The 20,551-nt window shown below is 36.1% G+C and overlaps 1 protein-coding gene across 1 annotated transcript in view; it reads left to right on the top strand.

The window, feature by feature from the left end:
• ATRNL1 (attractin like 1) overlaps positions 1-20,551 on the top strand; it is a 480,268-nt gene that overhangs the window by 93,181 nt on the left and 366,536 nt on the right. Inside the window, exons 14-17 of the mRNA XM_090278658.1 lie at positions 3,455-3,587; positions 7,907-8,088; positions 17,186-17,399; positions 19,239-19,427. Coding sequence (XP_090134784.1) covers positions 3,455-3,587; positions 7,907-8,088; positions 17,186-17,399; positions 19,239-19,427 — 718 coding nt within the window. The remainder of the gene's footprint in view (positions 1-3,454; positions 3,588-7,906; positions 8,089-17,185; positions 17,400-19,238; positions 19,428-20,551) is intronic.

Genomic DNA, 20,551 nt, shown 5'->3' on the forward strand with positions numbered 1-20,551 from the left:
TCCCTTTTATTCACTATCTGTCTTGAGATCAGTGGTTCCCACTCAGAGGCAGTTTTGTACCCCAAGGGACATAAGGCAACGTGTGTGGGCATCTTTGGGTGTCATGACTGTGAGGCTGGTACTGGCATCTAGTAGTGAAAGAACAGGGGTGCTGCTAAATATCCCACAATATATGCACAGACCTCCCACAAAAAAAAAGTTGTCTGGCTCCAAATCTCTATACTAATGGGATTGAGAAACCCTGCTGTAGGTCGACTCTTGAAGAAATTATAAAGTTAATATTTGTGGTAGGTGAAATGGATTAAGAGCTGCAAAATTTAACCTTTTAAATGGGTAGTAAAAACCAATGCTTTTTAGAATATGTCAACAAATTAAAAGAAAAATTTAAAAAGTATTAAAAAGTGTATTTAATAGGATGAAAGTGTCCCCAATTGAGCTAAAAGCTTAAATAACTAAATAATGTGCATACAAATTTTCAACTAAATACAATATGTATTGTTTTTCTCTGAACTTCTATTAATCAACAAAAATATCTACTTGTTTTTCAAGATAGCAGGCAGAGATGAAAGGTAAAGAAAAGGGAGTGGGAAAATAAAGCCTTTTATTGTATTATCTAAAAATTTTCTGCACTAACCAGTCATATTTGAAAATATTATATTTTATGATTCTATTCTACAATACTATTCAAAACTCAAAACGAAGGACAGTTTTTAGTTATTGGCTCATTGATTGAGCCTTTTTGCTTTCATAAAGATGGTTTTGGTATACAGGGAGAGGCAAAAGGAGATTTACAGTTGTGAGTATGCACAACACAGAGTTTATTCTTGTATTATTAGTTATTAATTATTGTATTATTTTCCATACAAACAACTGTAAACATCCTTTTGCTCCATCCTGTATACATTCTAGTGACGTAAGTTGCTTTAATAACAATACATACTTCAATTTTATTTGTTTTAATGTTACTATGACATGACTTTGCTTTGAAAATTTGAATTAATTTTTTATACTTTCATTAATATTCCTTTAATGAGTTATTCTAGTGAGTCACGTGGCAGGAGGACCAGGAAGGAAGTAGAATGAAGTATAAGGATAAGGGACTAAAATCGAGAATGTTACTAGATAAAATTTGCAAGGAGATTTTATTTAAAGCTTTGTTGAATAGCCATGAGTTAATTTGTGTTTAGACATTTACAGTAAGTGAAAATATGCGTATCCAAAAAGTTGTGTGATGTCAGTTGCTACCAAGTATTCATTTTATAATGTGCCCTTTTTGCTTTATGTTTTATTTTTGCTAATGCTGTGTTAAAAAGCAAAGCAGTGGGTGAGATAGTGTAAGTGAGCAGATGGTCCTCACTTGTAATTTAGACTTTGATGTAATGTGTCTTTTAGACGCTTTTATCACAGTGTCTGGTGATTAAGCTAAACCAAATGCTAATGGATACAGAAAGGTCAAGGAGATTTTAGTGTAAATGGTGTCCATTGATATCCTATATCACTAGTTAATCATATTTACCGCACGTTGCAAATATTGTGCTTCAACAGTTCAAATAGCCTGCTTACTTCTCCCAGATTTTCATTTTAAATTTACATCTATGTTAGAGTGAAGACCAGCAGAGTAATGGTTAGCCTTCATAGTCTGTTTCCCATGTACATCTGCTTCCTTACGCCAAAAAATGCCAGCCATGTTTCAGAATAACACGCATCTTTCTTCCACAGTTGATTAAGTTGGTCCTGTGTGTAAATGAAATATAGTTTCATCTACTGTACTGCATCAGTACCAGTACATGACTATACTGGTTTTAGTGAGGAGCAGTATGGTTATTTGGATGGTGACGCTAAGGATATCATTATTATTCTGAAGTCTGGCGTTAGTATATTGTTCTTTCTCTTATTCTAAGATGTTGTTACCCATCCTCTTGTCATTTTTATCGGTAATTTTATTTGTCAGATGGTTCAAGTGAATTTATTTTTTTTCTCTTAGTTGGCAAGTGCTTGGAACTATAATGATCATATAGACTAATACTAAGATTTATATGCTATATGGAAACAGAAAACTGAATTAGAATAAATAACAAGAAAGTTAATGTTTCTAATGAAGATATGATGGTTGAGGAAGAGTCACAAAGTAATCTGAGATTTTAGAAATTGTATCTTCTGTCATTCTTTTAGGATGAATAAAGATAAACATGAGTAGCTCTGTACCTTTTATGTACCTTATAGTATGTGTAATTACCTCTGAAGGAACTGACATCTTTGCAATGAAGGCGACCGCAATGTGTTTTATGTAGGATAGTATAGTAGTTTATAAATAAATATTTGGTGGGGATATTTTAAAGTATCTAAGAGGATGAAAAGTGCTTTAACTTTTTCTCTGTGGAATAGTCATTACTAAGTTTTAAATTTACTGACTGAAAAAAATATTTAGCTTTCTTATACAAGAAAGCCTTGGGCAAGCAAGCATTTATACTGCTAGAGAGTAAAAGAGGTTGAAGTGGGGACCATGGTGTAGCGTTAAGTCCTTTATGACTTTTTTCCAAAGAAAAGTCACAGGAAGAGTGGAGGCAAAAATTTTAGTATCTGACTTTGACAAGGAAGGCTGTATCATAGATATTGATAATATGTGAAATATCTGTTGCCTTTTTTTTTTCTTTGTTAACTTTTAAACTTTTAGTTCAGGAATTAATTGAAATATGATTACTTTCAGTAGCTCTGGCTGGGTAGGTCAGCTGGTTAGAGCATTATCCTCCCAATATGTCAATGTTGGGGGTTTGATCCCTAGTCAGAGCACATACAAGAAGCAGCGAATGAATGCATAAATAGGTAGAACAACAAATCGATGTTTCTCTAAAAATCGGTCAATAAAATTTTTTTTAAAAAATGTAACTTCTGCAGGTTGTTTGCAGCCTGGATAAAGGCAATGTGACAAATAAAGGGGAAACATCAATTAACCAAAATCAATATTTAATGTCTGTGGGAGTAAAATTAGTTTAAGTTATTGAGAATATAACTCATTAAAAACTTTTTATTGGATTCTGACAGAGCATTCTCAAGTTTTTACTACTTATAGTTTCTACTTCATCCCAGGAATTTCCATAATAGTTTTATTATGACTGGAATTCTTTCATGTGATCATTAAGAGAAATGACTTTGTGCCTTGGCTTATTTGTTGAATTGGAATCCTGTTATCAAATTCAGTGGAAAATGTTTTCATTAGATGGTTTCTGTTTCAAATTGTGCAATTTGCCCATACTTACCAATATGTGCACGTTCCAATTCCAAGAACTGTAATGTAACTAAATGAATGAATAAAGAGAGATTCTGATTCAGTAGAATTGGATTTGGGATTAGCAATTTGTATTCTGACGTTCACCAGGTAATTTATAAACACTGAAGTGTAAGAATCATTGCTGTAAGAAGGTGAAAAGTAACATTTTATCTTTTAACTTTCTAGTCTGTGAAAAACTACACCAAATGCCACTTGAGAAATGAGCAGATTTGTAACAAACTTACCAGCTGTAAAAGCTGCTCACTGAACTTGAACTGCCAGTGGGATCAGAGACAACAGGAGTGCCAGGCTTTACCAGGTAAAAGTGTCAGTTTGTTCAATGGGCTTTAGCGTCCACAGATGCGCAACGTTATTGTAAAGCGCTTTTAGCAAGAAGATTCCCTTCTCTAAAATTAAATCAAGAGCAAATAAACAATACTATTGGAGCAATGGTAGCATTTTTCTACAAGAATATTTGTATGTTTGCTTCCAATTCTTTTAAGTTGTTTAAGGTTTCTTGTATATATATATATATATATATATATATATATATATATATATATATATATATTTTACTATTGACTTAATAGAATCCTCTTCCAATTTAAAAAATTCATGTCTTAAAATAGAAAATAATAAGCACTCCTACAGATAGCCAGATTTTAATAGATGTTAACATTTTGACATGTTTGATTTGTTTTTAAGTGCTGTTTTTTAAATTCTGGGAACTGTATTTTATTGACTGCTTTTTAAATTCTAAATTGTAACATTTATTATAAATATATGATTTAATGACAGTCTAAATTCTGCAAATGAGAGTAAGGCTCATTTTAGAAAATAATTTTAATTTATTTTTTACAGTTAATACTCCTCTTAGTAGACCCAAACCACTCTTCCTTTCAAATATAAAAGAGAAAAACCACTAAATTAGAAAGTTATATAAATATTTAGCCAGTTTCACCTTGCTGTAATACAGGTAAACTGAGGTACACTGGTTAAGTGACTTGTTCAAAGTTACATGGCTTATAATGGAAGTGACTATTAACTGGGTGTTCTCTGTTCGATTTTATGCCTTTCTCTGTCCTGCACTTTTTGTTTGTCTTTTCATTTTTTCATAAAAAATTTTATAAACCTATGTAATTCTAAAATGTATTGGAAAATTCCATCATGGGATTCATGTCTTTCTTACAAGTTCATGTAATTAAATAAAACTTAGATTGCCTTGAAAAGTACTATTGAGATTTTGGAATGCTTATTAAAATTTTGAATTTTGTTTATATGTTGACCTTTAAAATTTTTATTTGTTTATTTTAATTTTTATTTATTGATTTTTTGAGTGAGAGGAATGGGGTGGGAGAGACAGGGCAGGAGGGAGGGAAGGAGAGAGGGGGGAGAGAGAAAGAGAGAGAGAGAGAGAGAGAGGGAGATTTGTTTTTCCACTTATTTATGCATGCATTGGTTCATTGGTTGATATATGTGCTCTGACTGGCATCAAACCCACAACCTTGGTGTATTGGGATGATGCCCTAACCAACTGAGCTACCTGGCCATAGTCAACATTTAAAGCTTTTAAATAATGATATATTTATGTGTGTTCACTTTGAGAAAATTAGAGAATAGTTATGCACTAGGCAGGATTTGAGAAGCAGTAGTTAAGTGACACGATACTTGAATGTAATGATTTCTAAGTATTAAATTATAAAAATCAACTTATTGATCAGTAAAAATGCTTACAAAGTCTCTTTAAAAAGGTATAATAAATGCTGGGCCAAATAGTATTTAACTGAAAGGTATGCGTGTATTTGAAGGAAGATTGCTTCAATAAGAAAGGGATTTGGTTACCAGTGGAAGTTATAAAAAAAAATAGTGAAGTTATATTTGGTAGTTCCTACCTTCTCATTGCCCAGGAAAAACTTTGGTTTGGTATCACTACTCCATTTGAACAGGCTAATATTTTGAAGAATAAAAAATACAATATAATACATGCAGTGAAATGTGATGTTATACTCTAACTTCCCTTGTTCTGTGTTCATGTTTACTAAGCAATCAAGTGGGTACATATAGTGTGGTTTCCTTTCAGCTCGTCTCAAGGACATAAATGCTCTGAATGGAGAGCCCAGTCTACAGCAATTTCACTTTTCCATGAAAATTTGTGAATTGCAGTTTTTAAATTGGTCTCATGTATGTAAACGTGGAAATTTGAATTTATCTCACTAAACTCAATTGGCAGATTCACACCTGTCATCTCAACTCTAAAGCTGAGTTGATGCTCAATACTATAAAAGCCTAAAACATTGAAATATTTAGTTCTGTGGTTCCCTTTAGTTTAGCTTTAAAGGCCCATGCACTTGTTTCCAATTGTATAATTTGTCAGTCACGTATTTTTAGCCTCAGGAAAAGAAAGGAGGACTGGCAAAACAAAACAAAACAAACAAAAATCTAAACGCTTCTTTAATTCAATGATGTAGGAAAAGCCCTGATTTAACAGAACTTTTATACTGTTCCCTTAAAGTCATTTGGTACTTCAGATTCTAGAAGACAGGAAGATTGGGTAGCCTGGAAATGAAAACAAAGGTGTTTTAAACAATCTTATTAGATGATAATTGCAGTTTATTGAGGACTTACATGCTCCAGGCACTGTCTGCTATTCTTGCTACTCAATTTAATACAACAGAAGTTATTAAAGAAATGGTCTCCTGTTCATGGGCCCTTTTAGTGGGTCCATGAGGTCAAAACTAATAATACTAAGATATTATTTGCATTTTTAATTCCCATTCTGTTAGGGGATTACTGTGGAATTTTCCGAAGGCTATGTAATAAAATTCCAATTGGATACAGTTGTCTTATATTAACCCACCATTAAAGAGATTTGCACAAATGTAAAATAATGCCACACTTGTCACTATTTTGTTTTGCATACTATAATTAAAAAAAAAACTAAATGTGTTATTTATTTTCATTTGTAATAGTTTTTTTTTCCTGAACGTTTTGTATGAAAAATGTCAAATGTATAGAAAAATGGAAAGAATCTTGGTGGGGACACCAAATAGCCACGCCCTAGCTTCTACAATGGACATTTTGCACTACTTCATTCCTGATCTCTCTGCCCATATCTCTCTTCATTTATCAGTACGTCTTAAGTTTTGGTGTCAGGGGTCTCATTGGAACTGTCAGCTACTTTCTCTCGGGGACAGAATTTGACAATACATCTCCTTTGGGCCTGAATTATGGCACAAAAGGGCAAGACACCCTAGAAGCTGGGAGAGTGTATTTGTAATGCATTTTATTTATTTATCTTTTTGTTTTGTTTTTATTTTTAATATTTTTCAATTACAGTTTACAGTCAACATTACTCTGTGTTAGTTTCAGATGTACAGCATCGTGGCTAGATAATCAGGTACTTTACAGAGTGGTACCCTGGACATTTCCAACACCCACCGGGCCCTGAACATAGTTATGACAATTTATCGACTGTACTCCTGTGCTGTAATTTACATCTCTGTGACTATACTGTGACTATCATTTTGTACTTCTTAATCCCATTACCCTTTCACCCAGTGCCCGAAACCCACTGCCCTCTGTCAACCGTCAACCTGAATTTTAAATTATAATTTTAAATAAACGAATATATCTTTAAGTGATCAGCTTTAATTTTTATATGGTCAAAAACAATGGATAGCAAATGGATAAAGAAAAGCTCTGTGGGGTCGTCAGGAGTTACAGGGGATCTCAGACCAAAATGTTTGAGAACAGACGCTTTACAGCAATTCCGTGAAGATGGTGCTAACGCATCAAAGGCGGAAACGGCTGGAGGTACAGATGTACGTAATGCGATGTGGAAACTAAAACGGAGTCAGACTTCATAGATCAGTGTGTTGATAAAACATCGCGTTTTTCATTAGTGCGCACTCGTGCGTCCCTTTATGATATATTTATAAATCTGTTTTAGAAATAGGTGCTGTTTTAAGTTCAATTTGAACTTTAAGGGTAAACCATTAGTACTGAATGTGAGTGTGTTAAAACTTTAGAAAGACCTAAATAGCTGTGTAAAGATAAATGTTAAAAAGCAAAAGTTATAGCTTCTTATCTAACTATAATGAAAGGAAAATTTTCTCCCCATAATTGTAATTAAAGAATCAAAGGACGAACCATATCAAAAATATTAATAGTATTCCCTGGGCTATGGAAATTAGATTTGGGAGACAAGTAGCTACAACTGTAGCAATAACTTTGAAATTGCTTTTCTTATATGCTAGTTCCTTTTCTATTGGAGTGATCTTGTGTTTTGTAAATTGGTCTTTGGGATGTATATATAGTAATCATTTTACTTGTTGAGATACCATATGCCAATATACCAGATTTACAGAGAAAAACTAGCAAACAGTTAACACATTTTAACAGTGTTATAGACCCATAGCTTATCTTATATTTAAGAATTAAAGAAGAAACTAAAATCTTCTGTTCTCTGTCTACTAAACTATTAGGTAAATTTTGTTTAGTATATTATCTGGAAATATTTAAATACTTTATCATTAAAATTATTTAAACAAATACAGAAATTATATTTAGAATTCGGAAGTAAATGAAAAATACACATGCTTTTTGGTCATCTAAGGATAAGATGTAATTTTTTTCTAGCTCACCTTTGCGGAGAAGGATGGAATCATATTGGGGACGCTTGTCTCAGAATCAACGCCAGTAGAGAAAGCTATGACAATGCCAAACTTTATTGCTATAATCTTAGTGGAAATCTTGCTTCATTAACAACCTCAAAAGAAGTAGAATTTGTTCTGGATGAAATACAAAAGTATACGCATCAGGTAACAACTGTACTCATTTGTTTTGGAAATATGCTGACAATCCTGTAATCATTGGCAATGATTCATTCTTTTTTGTACTTTAATACTTTATTTTTACTGTGTCTTGGAAGCAAAAGTGCAACTCATCTCAAAAGCGACCTGGTAGAGGGTTCATTCTGTATGTGTATTTAGTAATAAGGTTTTCTTAAGTGCCCACCTCATACTTTGCACCGTGAACCAATGAGCTATCTTACAAAGAGCTCATTTCACATGACTAAGTAGACTTACAAACATGACATATAACTTAATAACTTGTCTTGAAGTATTATGATTTCGTACTTGAAAAAGCCTTCTTCACAGAAACACTAGACCAGCACATTGACTACATTTGTATATATGTATATTTTTGTGCATGTGAGTGTGTTTATTGTGGGTTAAGTTTTTGAATTATGTTATTTTTCTAGATAGACTTGCTTGAAATAATGTACTAATGGTTAGGGGGACTACAACCAATTTTTAAAGCATATGGAAGATATTGGAACATACAGCCCTTGGAAATAGTTTCAGTTTTCTAAGGAATTGTTTCCTGGAAAATATTTCCGTAGAAGATGGACCATTTCCTTGAAAATGGTATCAAAATACCATTTTACAAGAAATTTCTAAGAGGAATTGACAATATTTATTTTCTATTCTTAAGATGTTAAAATATAATCAAGTTCTAAGGATATATTAAATAGGAGATTTGGAAATAATTTACTAAATCTACTTTTGAAACACCTCATTTAGTTCATGTATTTACTTGAAATACTTTGAGGGCATTTTTAAAAATTGAGATCTAACTGACATAAAACAATAATTTCAGGTGTGCAACATATTATAAAAAGATCAATCACCACAATAAATCTAGTTAATATCTGCTGCTATACGTATTTACAAAAAATGTTTTTTTCTTGTAATGAGTTTTAAGATCTTTAAACAACTTTCAAATATGCAATACAGTATTTATAAATATAGCCACAATGTTGTACATTACAGCTCATGATTTATGACTGAATGTTTGTACCTTTTACCCCCTTTATCCATTTTACACCCCTCCCCCACCCCTGCCTCTGGCACCCACCAGTCTGTTTTTTCTCTATGAGCTTTTTTTTTTTAAAGATTCCACAATATTGAGATTATATGGTATTTGTCTTTCTCTGTCTGACTTATTTCACTGAGAAATAATTTACTAAATATAGTTTGTTGGCTTCTGGCAAAAGGATAAGATGTATATGGTAGGAGGGGTATATGTCATGTAGGAGAGACCTTTAGATTTTTTAAATAGTTTAGAAAAATGTGCCAAAGTATATTTGTAAAGTTTTAGTTTTAGTCACTGGAGCAGACAGCATAAGATCTGTTTATTTCTTGTGAAAACAGCAGTTTCATTTCTTTAATTACAAGATTGTGAGACAATTTTTAATGAACATTTGGAAATTAGTTCTACTGAATATGTATCTCTTACAAAGAGCTTATTATTAGTAAGTCCACATTCTTTGAGTTGGGGAAAATACTACTATTTGGCATTAGTACTCTCTTGCTTTTTTCCTTGTTTATAAACCATTATTTTTATTTCTCACACTGTAACCTTGAAGTGTTCTATTATAGAAGTTGTACATTTTGAAAATACTTGTTTTAGTTAGCTTTTTCTTGCTTATTTTTATATCATAAAGAATAGGCTATTACTTCGGATTTATGATGTAATTAGATGTCATAGTTTGTGGATTAGCATGTCCTGCAAATGAAGGATGTTCTTTTTCATTAGAAAGCTAAGCTTTAGCAAAATTCCAGAGGTAGAAACCTTTGCAAGGTGACATTCCATTAAGCATATTTTTATAGAAAATGAATTCTATCCTGAGTTATTACATTTGTTTAAACTTCAGATAATCTTTCCTTGACAAATAAAGATCAACAAATTCATATGCTTTAAAGAGATTGCCTGGGTCAAATGATCATTTACTTATTGGAAATGGCTAATGAAATGCTGTAATGATTTATGGTGTGCTGTTGTGAATTTTCTTAATATAGTAATTTATCTTCCATTTTCAACTGCCTGTCCAGTTCATTTACTGGGTAATAGTTACTTTAAATGTTTTATCAACTGCTTCATTTTTCTGTTCTCTTCTTCCTTGAAGATTCTTATCATGATGAGTTAGGGAGTAATACTTCATTTTAAATGACTTGTCTTTGCTATGGATAGTTTAGAAATATAGGCAGAGTAAGCTGTAAAGTGAAGCACAGTCATTAATTTGAAATATCTATGTTGGATTGACTCCTGCTGTTATTATCAAGAACTGTAAAAAAGTTATAGCTTTTTTGTTATAAAAATATCTTTCAGAGTAATATATATAATATATGAGAATCACAAGGCATAGCAGCATGTGAATATATATAATTAGAAACATTATTTATTAAGTACGATCTCTGTCTCAGGAATTGATGGTGGAAAATAACTCTCTCTGGTCCAATGAACTTTGTTTAGCAAAATTTATTGACTACCTACTATGTGTACAGTACTCCACTAGGTTATGTGAGATCTATTGTCATAATGAAGATACATAAGGTATTTTAATTCTATTTAAGAAATATTTGTTGAGTGTTAACTATGTAAAATTTTAAAGTTTATTTTAAAGTGTATTTATACACTTTACAAATTTCTAGGTCTTTGGCCACCTTCATAACTTCTCTTTGACCAGTTGTGGAGTATATTGAGAATAAATACTGGATATATTCTCTTATTTCTATTTTGTTAAAGAGTCAAATGGAGAGAGTCTGTTATTACAAAAAAAAAAAAAAAGGATGATGTGGAGTTTTGAAACCACTTAACATTATAATATAATTTTATTAGCCTAATACCTTAGAAAATAAAATTATTATCATGCATATTAAGGGAGACGGGTTTAAGAATGATATTAGGAAGATGATCGATCAGGAGTTTTCAGTGCTTATGCCTTCAAGAAACATTGATTTGAACTACCATCTGTGTACAAAAATACTTTTACAAGGGTAAGTAGTCCACGTGGGAGGTGACAGCTCCTGGCATGAGCACAGAAATAAAAAAGGACTCATTGAAGAGGGTAGACAAGACAGTTTCACCTCACCTGCTGCCATCCTTTCCTCAAGGCTGTTTAGGGCAGTGAAGCACGTGAGAAACACCCTCAGCAGAAGGGAAGAAGTGTGAACCGAGCATCTGGCGCTGTTGAGGACGCTAGCTTTAGGCTAGGCCTGTGCTCCCTGGCGCCTGGCTGGTCCCCATGTCCCGGTGCCAGGATGAGCCCCTGTGGCTCCAGACTCCAGAAGACTTAGGGCCCTTGTTCTCCCCAGCAGACCCTGGCACTGGGCTGGTCCCTGTGGACTCAGGACGAGGTCCACTCCAGCGTACTCGGGCATCAGGTTCTCTTCCGTGGACCCAATCTGCAGGCCCACCCCTACGATCCCAGGTAGCTGCCTCGCCTTCATGGACTCAGGGCTAGGTCTGCCTCACTGATCTAGGCCCCAGGCCTACTGCACAGGAGCCCCTGCTGACTCAGGACCGGGGCTATATCTTACCTGTGGTCCCAGGTGTCAGGCTTACCTCACTACTAGGCTGGTCCCCAAGGATCCAGGCTCAAGTCTCACTTTCTGGACCCAGTCATCATGTCTACCCAATGGACCCTTATGCCAGGCTGGCCCACATAGATCCAGGTTTCAGGCCTACCCTTCTGGACCCAAGCACCAGATATGTCCTTGTGGACCAAGGTTCTGGGCCTGGTCACTCACTGACTAGGCAGCAGGCCAGCCCACACAAGGACTCTGGCAGTAAGCCCACTCATGGAGCCCAGCACACAGCCTGCCAGAGTCTCTGGATGGGCTGACAGTAAAGGGCTTTCTTTATTGAAACTAGTCTGTAAAGATTGGAGGAGGTGACTACCTCTTTAGTGCACAGGTACCAACCCAGGGCTGTGGGGATCATGAAAAGTCGGGGGAACATGTCACTTAGCAAAAAAATAAAATAAAGCACCAGTAACCAAGCTTAAAGAAATGGAGATCTATGAACTGCCTGACAGAATTCAAAATAATCATCTAAAAGAAGCTCAGTGAGGTATAAGAGAGTACAGACAGACAACTAAATAATATTAGAAAACAACGCATGAACTAAATGAGCCCAATGAAGACATAGAAACCATAAAAAAGAACCAAACAAAAATTATGAAGCTGAAGAGCATAATGCCCAAACTATACAATTCCATAAAGAGCTTCAATGGCAGAAGAAAGAATCAGTGATCTCAAACACGTCATTTAAAATTGCTCAGCCAGAGGAAAAAATAGAAAAAAGAATGAAAATGAGTTAGTAAAGCTTATGTGATTTATGATAAACCATAAGTTAACAATAATTGCATTATGGGAGTTTCAGAAAGCGCAGAAAAGCGAAAGAAGCAGGAAGTTATTTAAAGGAATATGCTAAATGAAATAAGCCAGTCAGAGAAAGACAAGTACCGTATGATTTCACTTATATGTGGAATCTAATGAACAAAGTGAACTAATAATCAAAATTGAAACCGACTCATAGAGAGCAGGATGACAGCTAAGGAGAGGGGGAGGTTAGGGGGGAGAGGGATTGAGCAAAAAGGAAAAAGGGCTCATTGACAAGGACAACAGTGTGGTGATTGCAGGCAGGTAGGAGGTATAAGGGGACTAAATGGTAATGGAAAAGATACAATAAAAATAAAAATAAAAAAATAACAGAAATAATGACAGGTAACTTTCCAAACATGGTGAGACATGAACATATAGATCCATGAATTCCAAAGAACCTCACACAGATTAAACATAAAGAGATCATCTCCAAGACGTATTATAGGAGCCCAGAAATAAACCCCTGCATTTATGATCAAATGATATTTGACAGAGGTGTCAAGAACACACAGTGGGGAAAGGACATCTCTTCAAAAAACGATGCTGGGTATCCTCATGCAGAAGAGTGAAAGTGGATCCTTATCTCACACCATATACAAAAATAAAATAAAAATTGACTAAAAATTTAAATGTAATGCCTGATACTGTAAAACTATAAAAAGAAAACATAGGGAAAAACCTTTGACATTGGCCAGGACAATGATTTCTTTTGGATATCACCCCCAAAACACAATCAACAGAAGAAAAATAGACAAACTAACAGCAAAGGAAACAACAGGGTGAAGCAAAAACCTACAGAATGGGAGAAAATGTTTGTAAACCATGCATCTGATAAGGAGTTAATTTTTCAAAATACATAAAGAACTCAACTCTGTGGAAAAGAAAATGCAGTTAAGAAAAGGGCAAATTACATGAATAAACATTTTTTTCCCAAGAAGACAAAAAATAGTCAACAGGCATGTGATTAATATATGACAGAAAGCTCAACATTACTATTCATTAGGGAAATGCACATTAAAATCAATTGAGATATGGTCTCACACCTGTTAGAATAGCTGTTGGCAAAAAGACAAGACATACATTTTGAGGAAGATGTGAGAAGAAGGGAACCCTCATACACTGTTGGTGGCAATGTAAGCTGTAGTCAGTTTGAAAAACACCATGGTGGTTCCTCAAAAAAATTAAAAATATATGATCCAACAATTCCACTTCTGGGTATATATATCTAAAGGAAATTAAATTACTATCTCAAAGAGCTCTCTACCTTCCCATGTGCATTACAGCGTTATTCATAGTAGTCAAGGTAACACCCTAATGTTCACCAATGGATGAATGGCTACAGAAAATGTGAGATATATAATGGAATATTATTCAGCCCTGAAAAGCAGGAAATCTTCACATTTGCGGCAACATGGATGAACCTGGAGGACCTCATGCTATTTGAAATAAGCCAGACACAGGAAGACAGATAGTGTATGATCTCACTTATATGTGGAATCTATAAAATGTCGAACTCATCAAAGCAGAGAGAATAAAACAGTGGTTGCCAGGGGCTGGGGACTGGGGGAGATGTGGAGATGTAAGTCAAAGGGTGCACAGTTTCAGTTATACAGGATAAATCAGTGTTGAAGATCTAGTGTACAATATAGATATTATAGTTAATACTGTATTGTGTGTTAGAAATTTGTCAAGACAGTATATTTTAAATGTTCAACCACATACAAAATAAATAACTGTATGAGGGACTGTGTTATGTTAACTAGCTTGATTGTGGCAGTCATTTCACAGTGTATACTTGTACCAAAAGATCACATTGTACATGTTTTTTTTTTTTTTTTTTTTTCAACATTTTATTGTTAAAATTATCAACAGAAAGTTGAAAGAATAAGACATGTGCCCAACACCTATTTTACATTTCACAATTTTGCAATATTTGCCTTATCACATATCTATCCACCCGCCCATTCATGAAGTTAAAATTTTAATGCTTTTCTTTTTTTTTTTTTTTTTTCCAGATTTAATGTGTTTTATTGATTAAAATATTACATTTGTGCCAATTTCCCTTCCCTCTGCTCCCCTCCACCCGGTGGCCCCCCTCCCTCCAGTTGTCCCCCCCTTTTAGATTATGTCCATTAGTTGTGCATACAGTTCCTCCCAATCTCTCTCCATCTATTCCATTCCCTCCTACCATGATCCCCAATTCCTATATCATCTCCCTCCCTCTCCCCACTCCCCCTCCCTGTTGACCTCCCCCCACTATGCTTCCCTTACCCACAGTTCCTTTTCCATTCTCGTTGCCTGTTTCGTTTGCCTTTGTTTCATCTCCCTAGCTTCTGTTTTTTAAACCAGTCCCTTTAACATCTCATATAACAGTGGTTTGGATCTAATGAACTCTTTCAGTTTTATTTTGTCCTGGAAACACTTTCTCTGTCCTTCTATTCTGAATGACAATTTCGCTGGATAGAGTATTCGTGGTTGTAGGTTTTGGATTTTCATTACTTTGAATATTTCTTGCCAGTTCCTTCTTGCCTGTAGTGTTTCCCTTGAGAAGTCAGCTGATAGTCTAATTGGGACCCCTTTGTACATAATTCTTTTCTTCTCTCTTGCTGCTTTTAAGATTCTCTCTTTATCCTTAATTTTTGACATTTTGATTATAATGTGTCTTGGAGTGGTTCTCCCTGGGTCCAGTCTCTTGGGAACTCTCCTTGCTTCCTGGACCTGCATGTCTATTCCCTTCCCCAAGTCTGGGAAGTTCTCCTTTATTATATTTTCACTCAATTTTTCAAGTTCTAGTTCATCTTCCTCACTCTCTGGCAAACCAATGATTCTTATGTTGGGCCTTTTATAGCTGTCCCAGAGGTTTCTGATCCTCTCATTGTTGCTTCCTTTTTCCTCTCGCTGCATTGGTTGACTGCTTGTTCCTTCTCCATATTCCAGTTTGTTGAAATGAACTCTGGATTCCTCACCATCTGTCTCGTATGTGGTTTTGTTCCTTTCGTTATGAAAGTTTTTCGCTTCTTTCATATCTTTTTCCTGCTCTTTTGTGAATTCTGTAAGCCACCTGATAACAATGGCCCAGAACTGAGCCTCTGACAGGTTTCTTATCCGTTCATCTGTCAGGTTCTCTATCTGCTGTCTGGTGAGTTGTGCCACCGGGATTTCTATATTTGTCTGCCACATTTTGACAGATGCGTTTTGTTTTCCTGGGCCGGCTGTCCGGGGCGGTGCCTGTGTACTCGTCACAAATTAGCGACCAGTGCCTGTCTGCGACCTATTTCGCAGCCCTGTGGTACTTTCTGTGGGGGCGGGGGTCCAAGATGGATTCACACAGTTATTCAGCTAGGAGACCGGGATCCGTCCTCCCGCCCCACTGGGCCTCACTGTTCAAGGCGATGCAGCGGCCGCTCTCCCCAGCGCTGGAGTCGCGCACGCCAGGGGCTTGATTGGAGTCGCGCAAGCCAGGGGCTTGATTGCCTCCGGGATTTTTCGCCGCCCCGCCCGCCGCTCCGCAAACAGCTTTGCCTTCTTTAACTCTTACCTGCCCAAATGGCACCGCTGGTTTATAACTTCATATGTTGGGCTTCCGTGTAGTTTTATTTTCTGGAATTTCTAGTTATCCTTTGTTTTGAAGTAGTTGTATTCCTCTCTAGTTGTTGAGGGAGACCTAGCGTGTCCGTCTAAGCCTCCATCTTCACATTGTACATGTTAAATATGTACGGTTTTTGTCAATTACTTCTCAAGAAAGCTAGAAAAAAATAAAAAATAATATCTCAAAAAAGACAGAGCTTAAGTCTGAAGCAGAAACAAGAAGAGAACAAGATACTCTTGACAGAGTTTTGTAAAGAGAGTGACTTGGACCGAGAATATGTCATTATTTTTGACTGTCATGAGAAAAGCATCTTAAAATTGAGTATTGATTAAAATAAGACATATAAATACCGATCCTATTTTGTTTTCAAGCTACTTTGGACATAGGAGTGACAGCACTAAGAATATTTAGTTTTGTGACATTTGTCAACCTCTGTAGGTTAAATTTTAGGCATAAGAGTCAGAGATTTCCTTCCTTCCTACCTTCCTTCCTTAATGAAGATAGAGTTGCCATTAATTTACCTAAAATTACCCGGGAGTCCTAATGTAGCAGTAGAAGTCTGAACCAGGAGGGAGGCGGTTATTCTTAGGCCTGTTGGGAACCTGTTGTGAACCTTTCACTCAGCCTCTCTGTACCATTTGTTGATGTTGTATTCTGTCCCCCACAGTGCATATAATGTCAGCTTATGTGTAGATACTCCATGACTGATTCCATGGGGGCGGTGGTCGTAGTGGTCATAGTAGCAGCAGCAACAGTGGCAGGAATATGTCAAATTTTAACTGATCTTGCTCCATAAGACAGGTGTTTATAGCCCCTCTTGATAAAAGAGGAAACTGAAGTTCTCAAGGGCTAAATAAGTAACCCCAGTCATGCAGCCAAACACAAAGTCTAATTGAAAATAGTGTTCTATGCTCCATCCTTCTCCAAAATGAGCTGTAACTGTTGATGATCTTTGATAGTAGAAGTCATTAGAACGACAGTTCTGTATAATTTCAAATGTAATTTTTAATGATAATGTACTGTTTGCTGAGGAACACGACACAGTATTTTTATATCTTAACTTTTTTTTTTTAATGCCCTCCTTGCTGTTACTTACAGAAAGTATCACCTTGGGTAGGATTGCGCAAGATCAACATCTCCTACTGGGGATGGGAAGACATGTCTCCATTTACGAACACAACGCTGCAGTGGCTTCCTGGGGAACCCAATGATTCTGGGTTCTGCGCGTATCTAGAAAGGGCTGCAGTGGCGGGCCTGAAAGCTAATCCTTGCACATCTATGGCAGATGGCCTTGTCTGTGAAAAGCCTGTGGGTAAGTAGTTCAGTAGACAGTATTTCTTCCAGACACGGTTCCAAGCCCCCTTTCCACCATCCCTTCCAGGGTGTGTTCGTTTGTGGCTCTGTAGTTACTCTTGCCATCTTTTTATGATGCTGATCCCCATGTAGATTTTTAAATTTGTCCACATTCCCCACTTACTGTTAGTGACCCTAGCATTAACCTGTGAAAATAATACATTTTCTTGTTTCTATACAAGTCCTTATTTTTTTGGTTGAAATAGTGAGACTATGAACAACATGTTATAATTATTATAGCCTACTAAGAATCTGTTTTTAATTTGTTGATGTCTTTTACTTTTATAATAATAGCCTTTGGGAGAAAGATTTGTCTTTAAGATTAACAACTAATTTAGAACCACTTTAATCTTGCATATCTATTATTTCAGTTGGAAAGTAAAAAGAAACATTTTTGTTACATCTGTTGAAGTGGATTTTTAAGTGAAGTGAGAAAATGATATTGAATCCTTTTCTCTTTTTAAACCGATATTGTGTTTCTTTGTTACAGTAATAAACGTAACATAAAATTTACAGTTTTCACCCACTTTTTCAGTTTTATTGAGATGTAATTGACTTTTGAGACCATTTTTTGAATGTAGGGTTCAGTGCCATTAAGCACATGCCCTTGCTGTGCATCTGTCAACACTGTCCATCTCCAGAGCTTGTCATCTTCCCAAACTGAAACTCCATACTCGTTAAACAATAAGTCCCCACCCCCCTGTCCCCTACCCCTGGCAACCACCTTTTACTTTCTGTTTCCATGAGTCTGACTGCTCTAGGTGCCTCATCTGTGGAATCATAAGGTGTATGTCCTTTCGTGGTTGCTTATGTCCCCTAGCAGAATGTCTTCAAGATTCACCCATGTTGTAGCATGTAACAAAGCCCATTCATGTTGAAATTTTCTTTCTTTTTAACCCTGGATTATTATCCATTTATGTCTATACCAAATTTTGTTTATTCATTCATTCACTGATGGATACTTGAGTTCATTCTACCTACTGGCTTTTGGGTATGGTGATGCTATGAATATGGGTGTACAAACGTCTGTCCCAGTTCCTGCTTTCACGTCTTTAGCCCGAAGTGGAATTGCTGTATCAGATGGTAATTCCATGTTCAGTTTTTGAGGAATTGTCATACCGTTTGCCATAGATGCTGTACCATTTTACATTTCCAGCAGCAATGTACAAGGGTTCTGATTTCTCCACATCCTTGTCAACATTTTTAAAAATAGTAGTCATTCTAATGGGTGTGATAGATGCTATATTTTCTGTAAATATTTTATAGCAAATTATTTTATTTTTATTGTTTTTATAAGCGACACGTTCACTGACAGGATGTTTGCTTTGATAATGTGTGGAATATTTATGTAATTGCGGCAAGGAAAGTAAATAATGATAGCGTGCACAGTATTTAGCCATTAGGTAGAAAAACTAGGTCATATGTTACAGTTATATTTATAGTTTTTAAACTCTACACCTTTATGTACTTTGTAAAGAATTAAACATTTCCAGAAATGATAAATTTTAAATTTGATAATAAATTGAAGAAATATTGACATGTCATCTTCGTTTTTTTAAACATTGAATTTATTGGGGTAACACTGATTAATAAAATTATATAGGTTTTAAGTGTACGATTCCGTAACCTGTTGTGTGTTATCTTCATATTTCATCTCCTCATGTCATTTCTTCTTCAATTTTTATCCCACACGTGGCTTAATTGAAATATTCCCTGAACAGCAAAATGCATGACATCCATGTACTTGGGTTAAAAATGCGTTTACAAATAAAATGATTATATCTGTGGATTATTTCAGTCAGTCCCAATCAAAACGCGCGGCCGTGCAAAACGCCCTGCTCGCTGCGGCCCTCGTGCGCCAACTGCACCAGCAACGGCATGGAGTGCATGTGGTGCAGCAGCACCAAGCGCTGCGTCGACTCCAACGCCTACATCATCTCCTTCCCGTACGGGCAGTGTCTGGAGTGGCAGACCGCCACCTGCTCCCGTAAGTGCCTCTTCACCCGCAGGGACGCCTCATCCCCTTCGTGACGGGCAGGGCAGTGGGACATTTGAGGACGTTTTAAAAAATGAGAATAAATCTTGTGACAGTTTGTTTCAACAGCTGTTAGTGCCCCCGATTTATATTATACCATCGTTTTGAATCCCACTCAGTATTGCTCTACATGTTAACATTCTGCCACACTGGTCCTCCCCCTGATGGGAGTATATGTTGCAAATAGTGATGTGTCACCATGGGGCTCACTTCCAGGATTGCAGATGCTTCCCTGTGTTTCTTTGGTGTCCTTTAATCCAGCCCACTTACCATGTGTTCTCTCTCTGACATGCCTGTGATATACACACACATATGTATATATATCTCACACACACACACATATATATTTCACACACACACATATCTCACACACACATATATATCTCACACACATCTCACACACATATATACCTCACACACATATATCTCACACACATATATATCTCACGCACATACACATATATCTCACACATATGTCACACATACACATGTATATATCTCACACACATACATATATCTCACATACACATATATCTCTCACACACATATATCTCGCACACATATATATCACACACACATATATACCTCACACACACACACACATATATATCTCCCCCCACATACATATATATATATCTCACACACACACATATCTCACACACACACATATATCTCACATACACACATATATCTCACACACACACACATGTATTTTAAGAATCTACACCAGTTGTTTAGTACGTTTCACAATTCAGATTTGTCGAATTGTTTCCTCAGGATTAGATTAAAATTATGCCTTTTTAAACCATTACATGCTCGTTAAGCATTTGGGGGCAAGAATGTCATATCAGTGGTGGCACATGTGCTTCCCAGGCGGGATGCGGCCTCAGCCTCAGGTGGTGAGTCGTGTCAGCAGGGCGGTTCTGGCCTTGCTGTGGGTCGTGCTGCAGGAGAAGGTCCTGTCCTCTCCTCGGTGTTGTGGGTTGTAGGAGCTGTGGGATGAGGACGCACCTAATGTGTCTGTGGTCCTGGGTCCTGTGCGGCTAGGAGAGCGGCTTTTCTTGCAAAGACGAATT

Source organism: Furipterus horrens, unplaced genomic scaffold (assembly GCF_987537825.1).
Source record: "Furipterus horrens unplaced genomic scaffold, mFurHor1.1.pri manual_scaffold_5, whole genome shotgun sequence".
NCBI lineage: Eukaryota > Metazoa > Chordata > Mammalia > Chiroptera > Furipteridae > Furipterus > Furipterus horrens.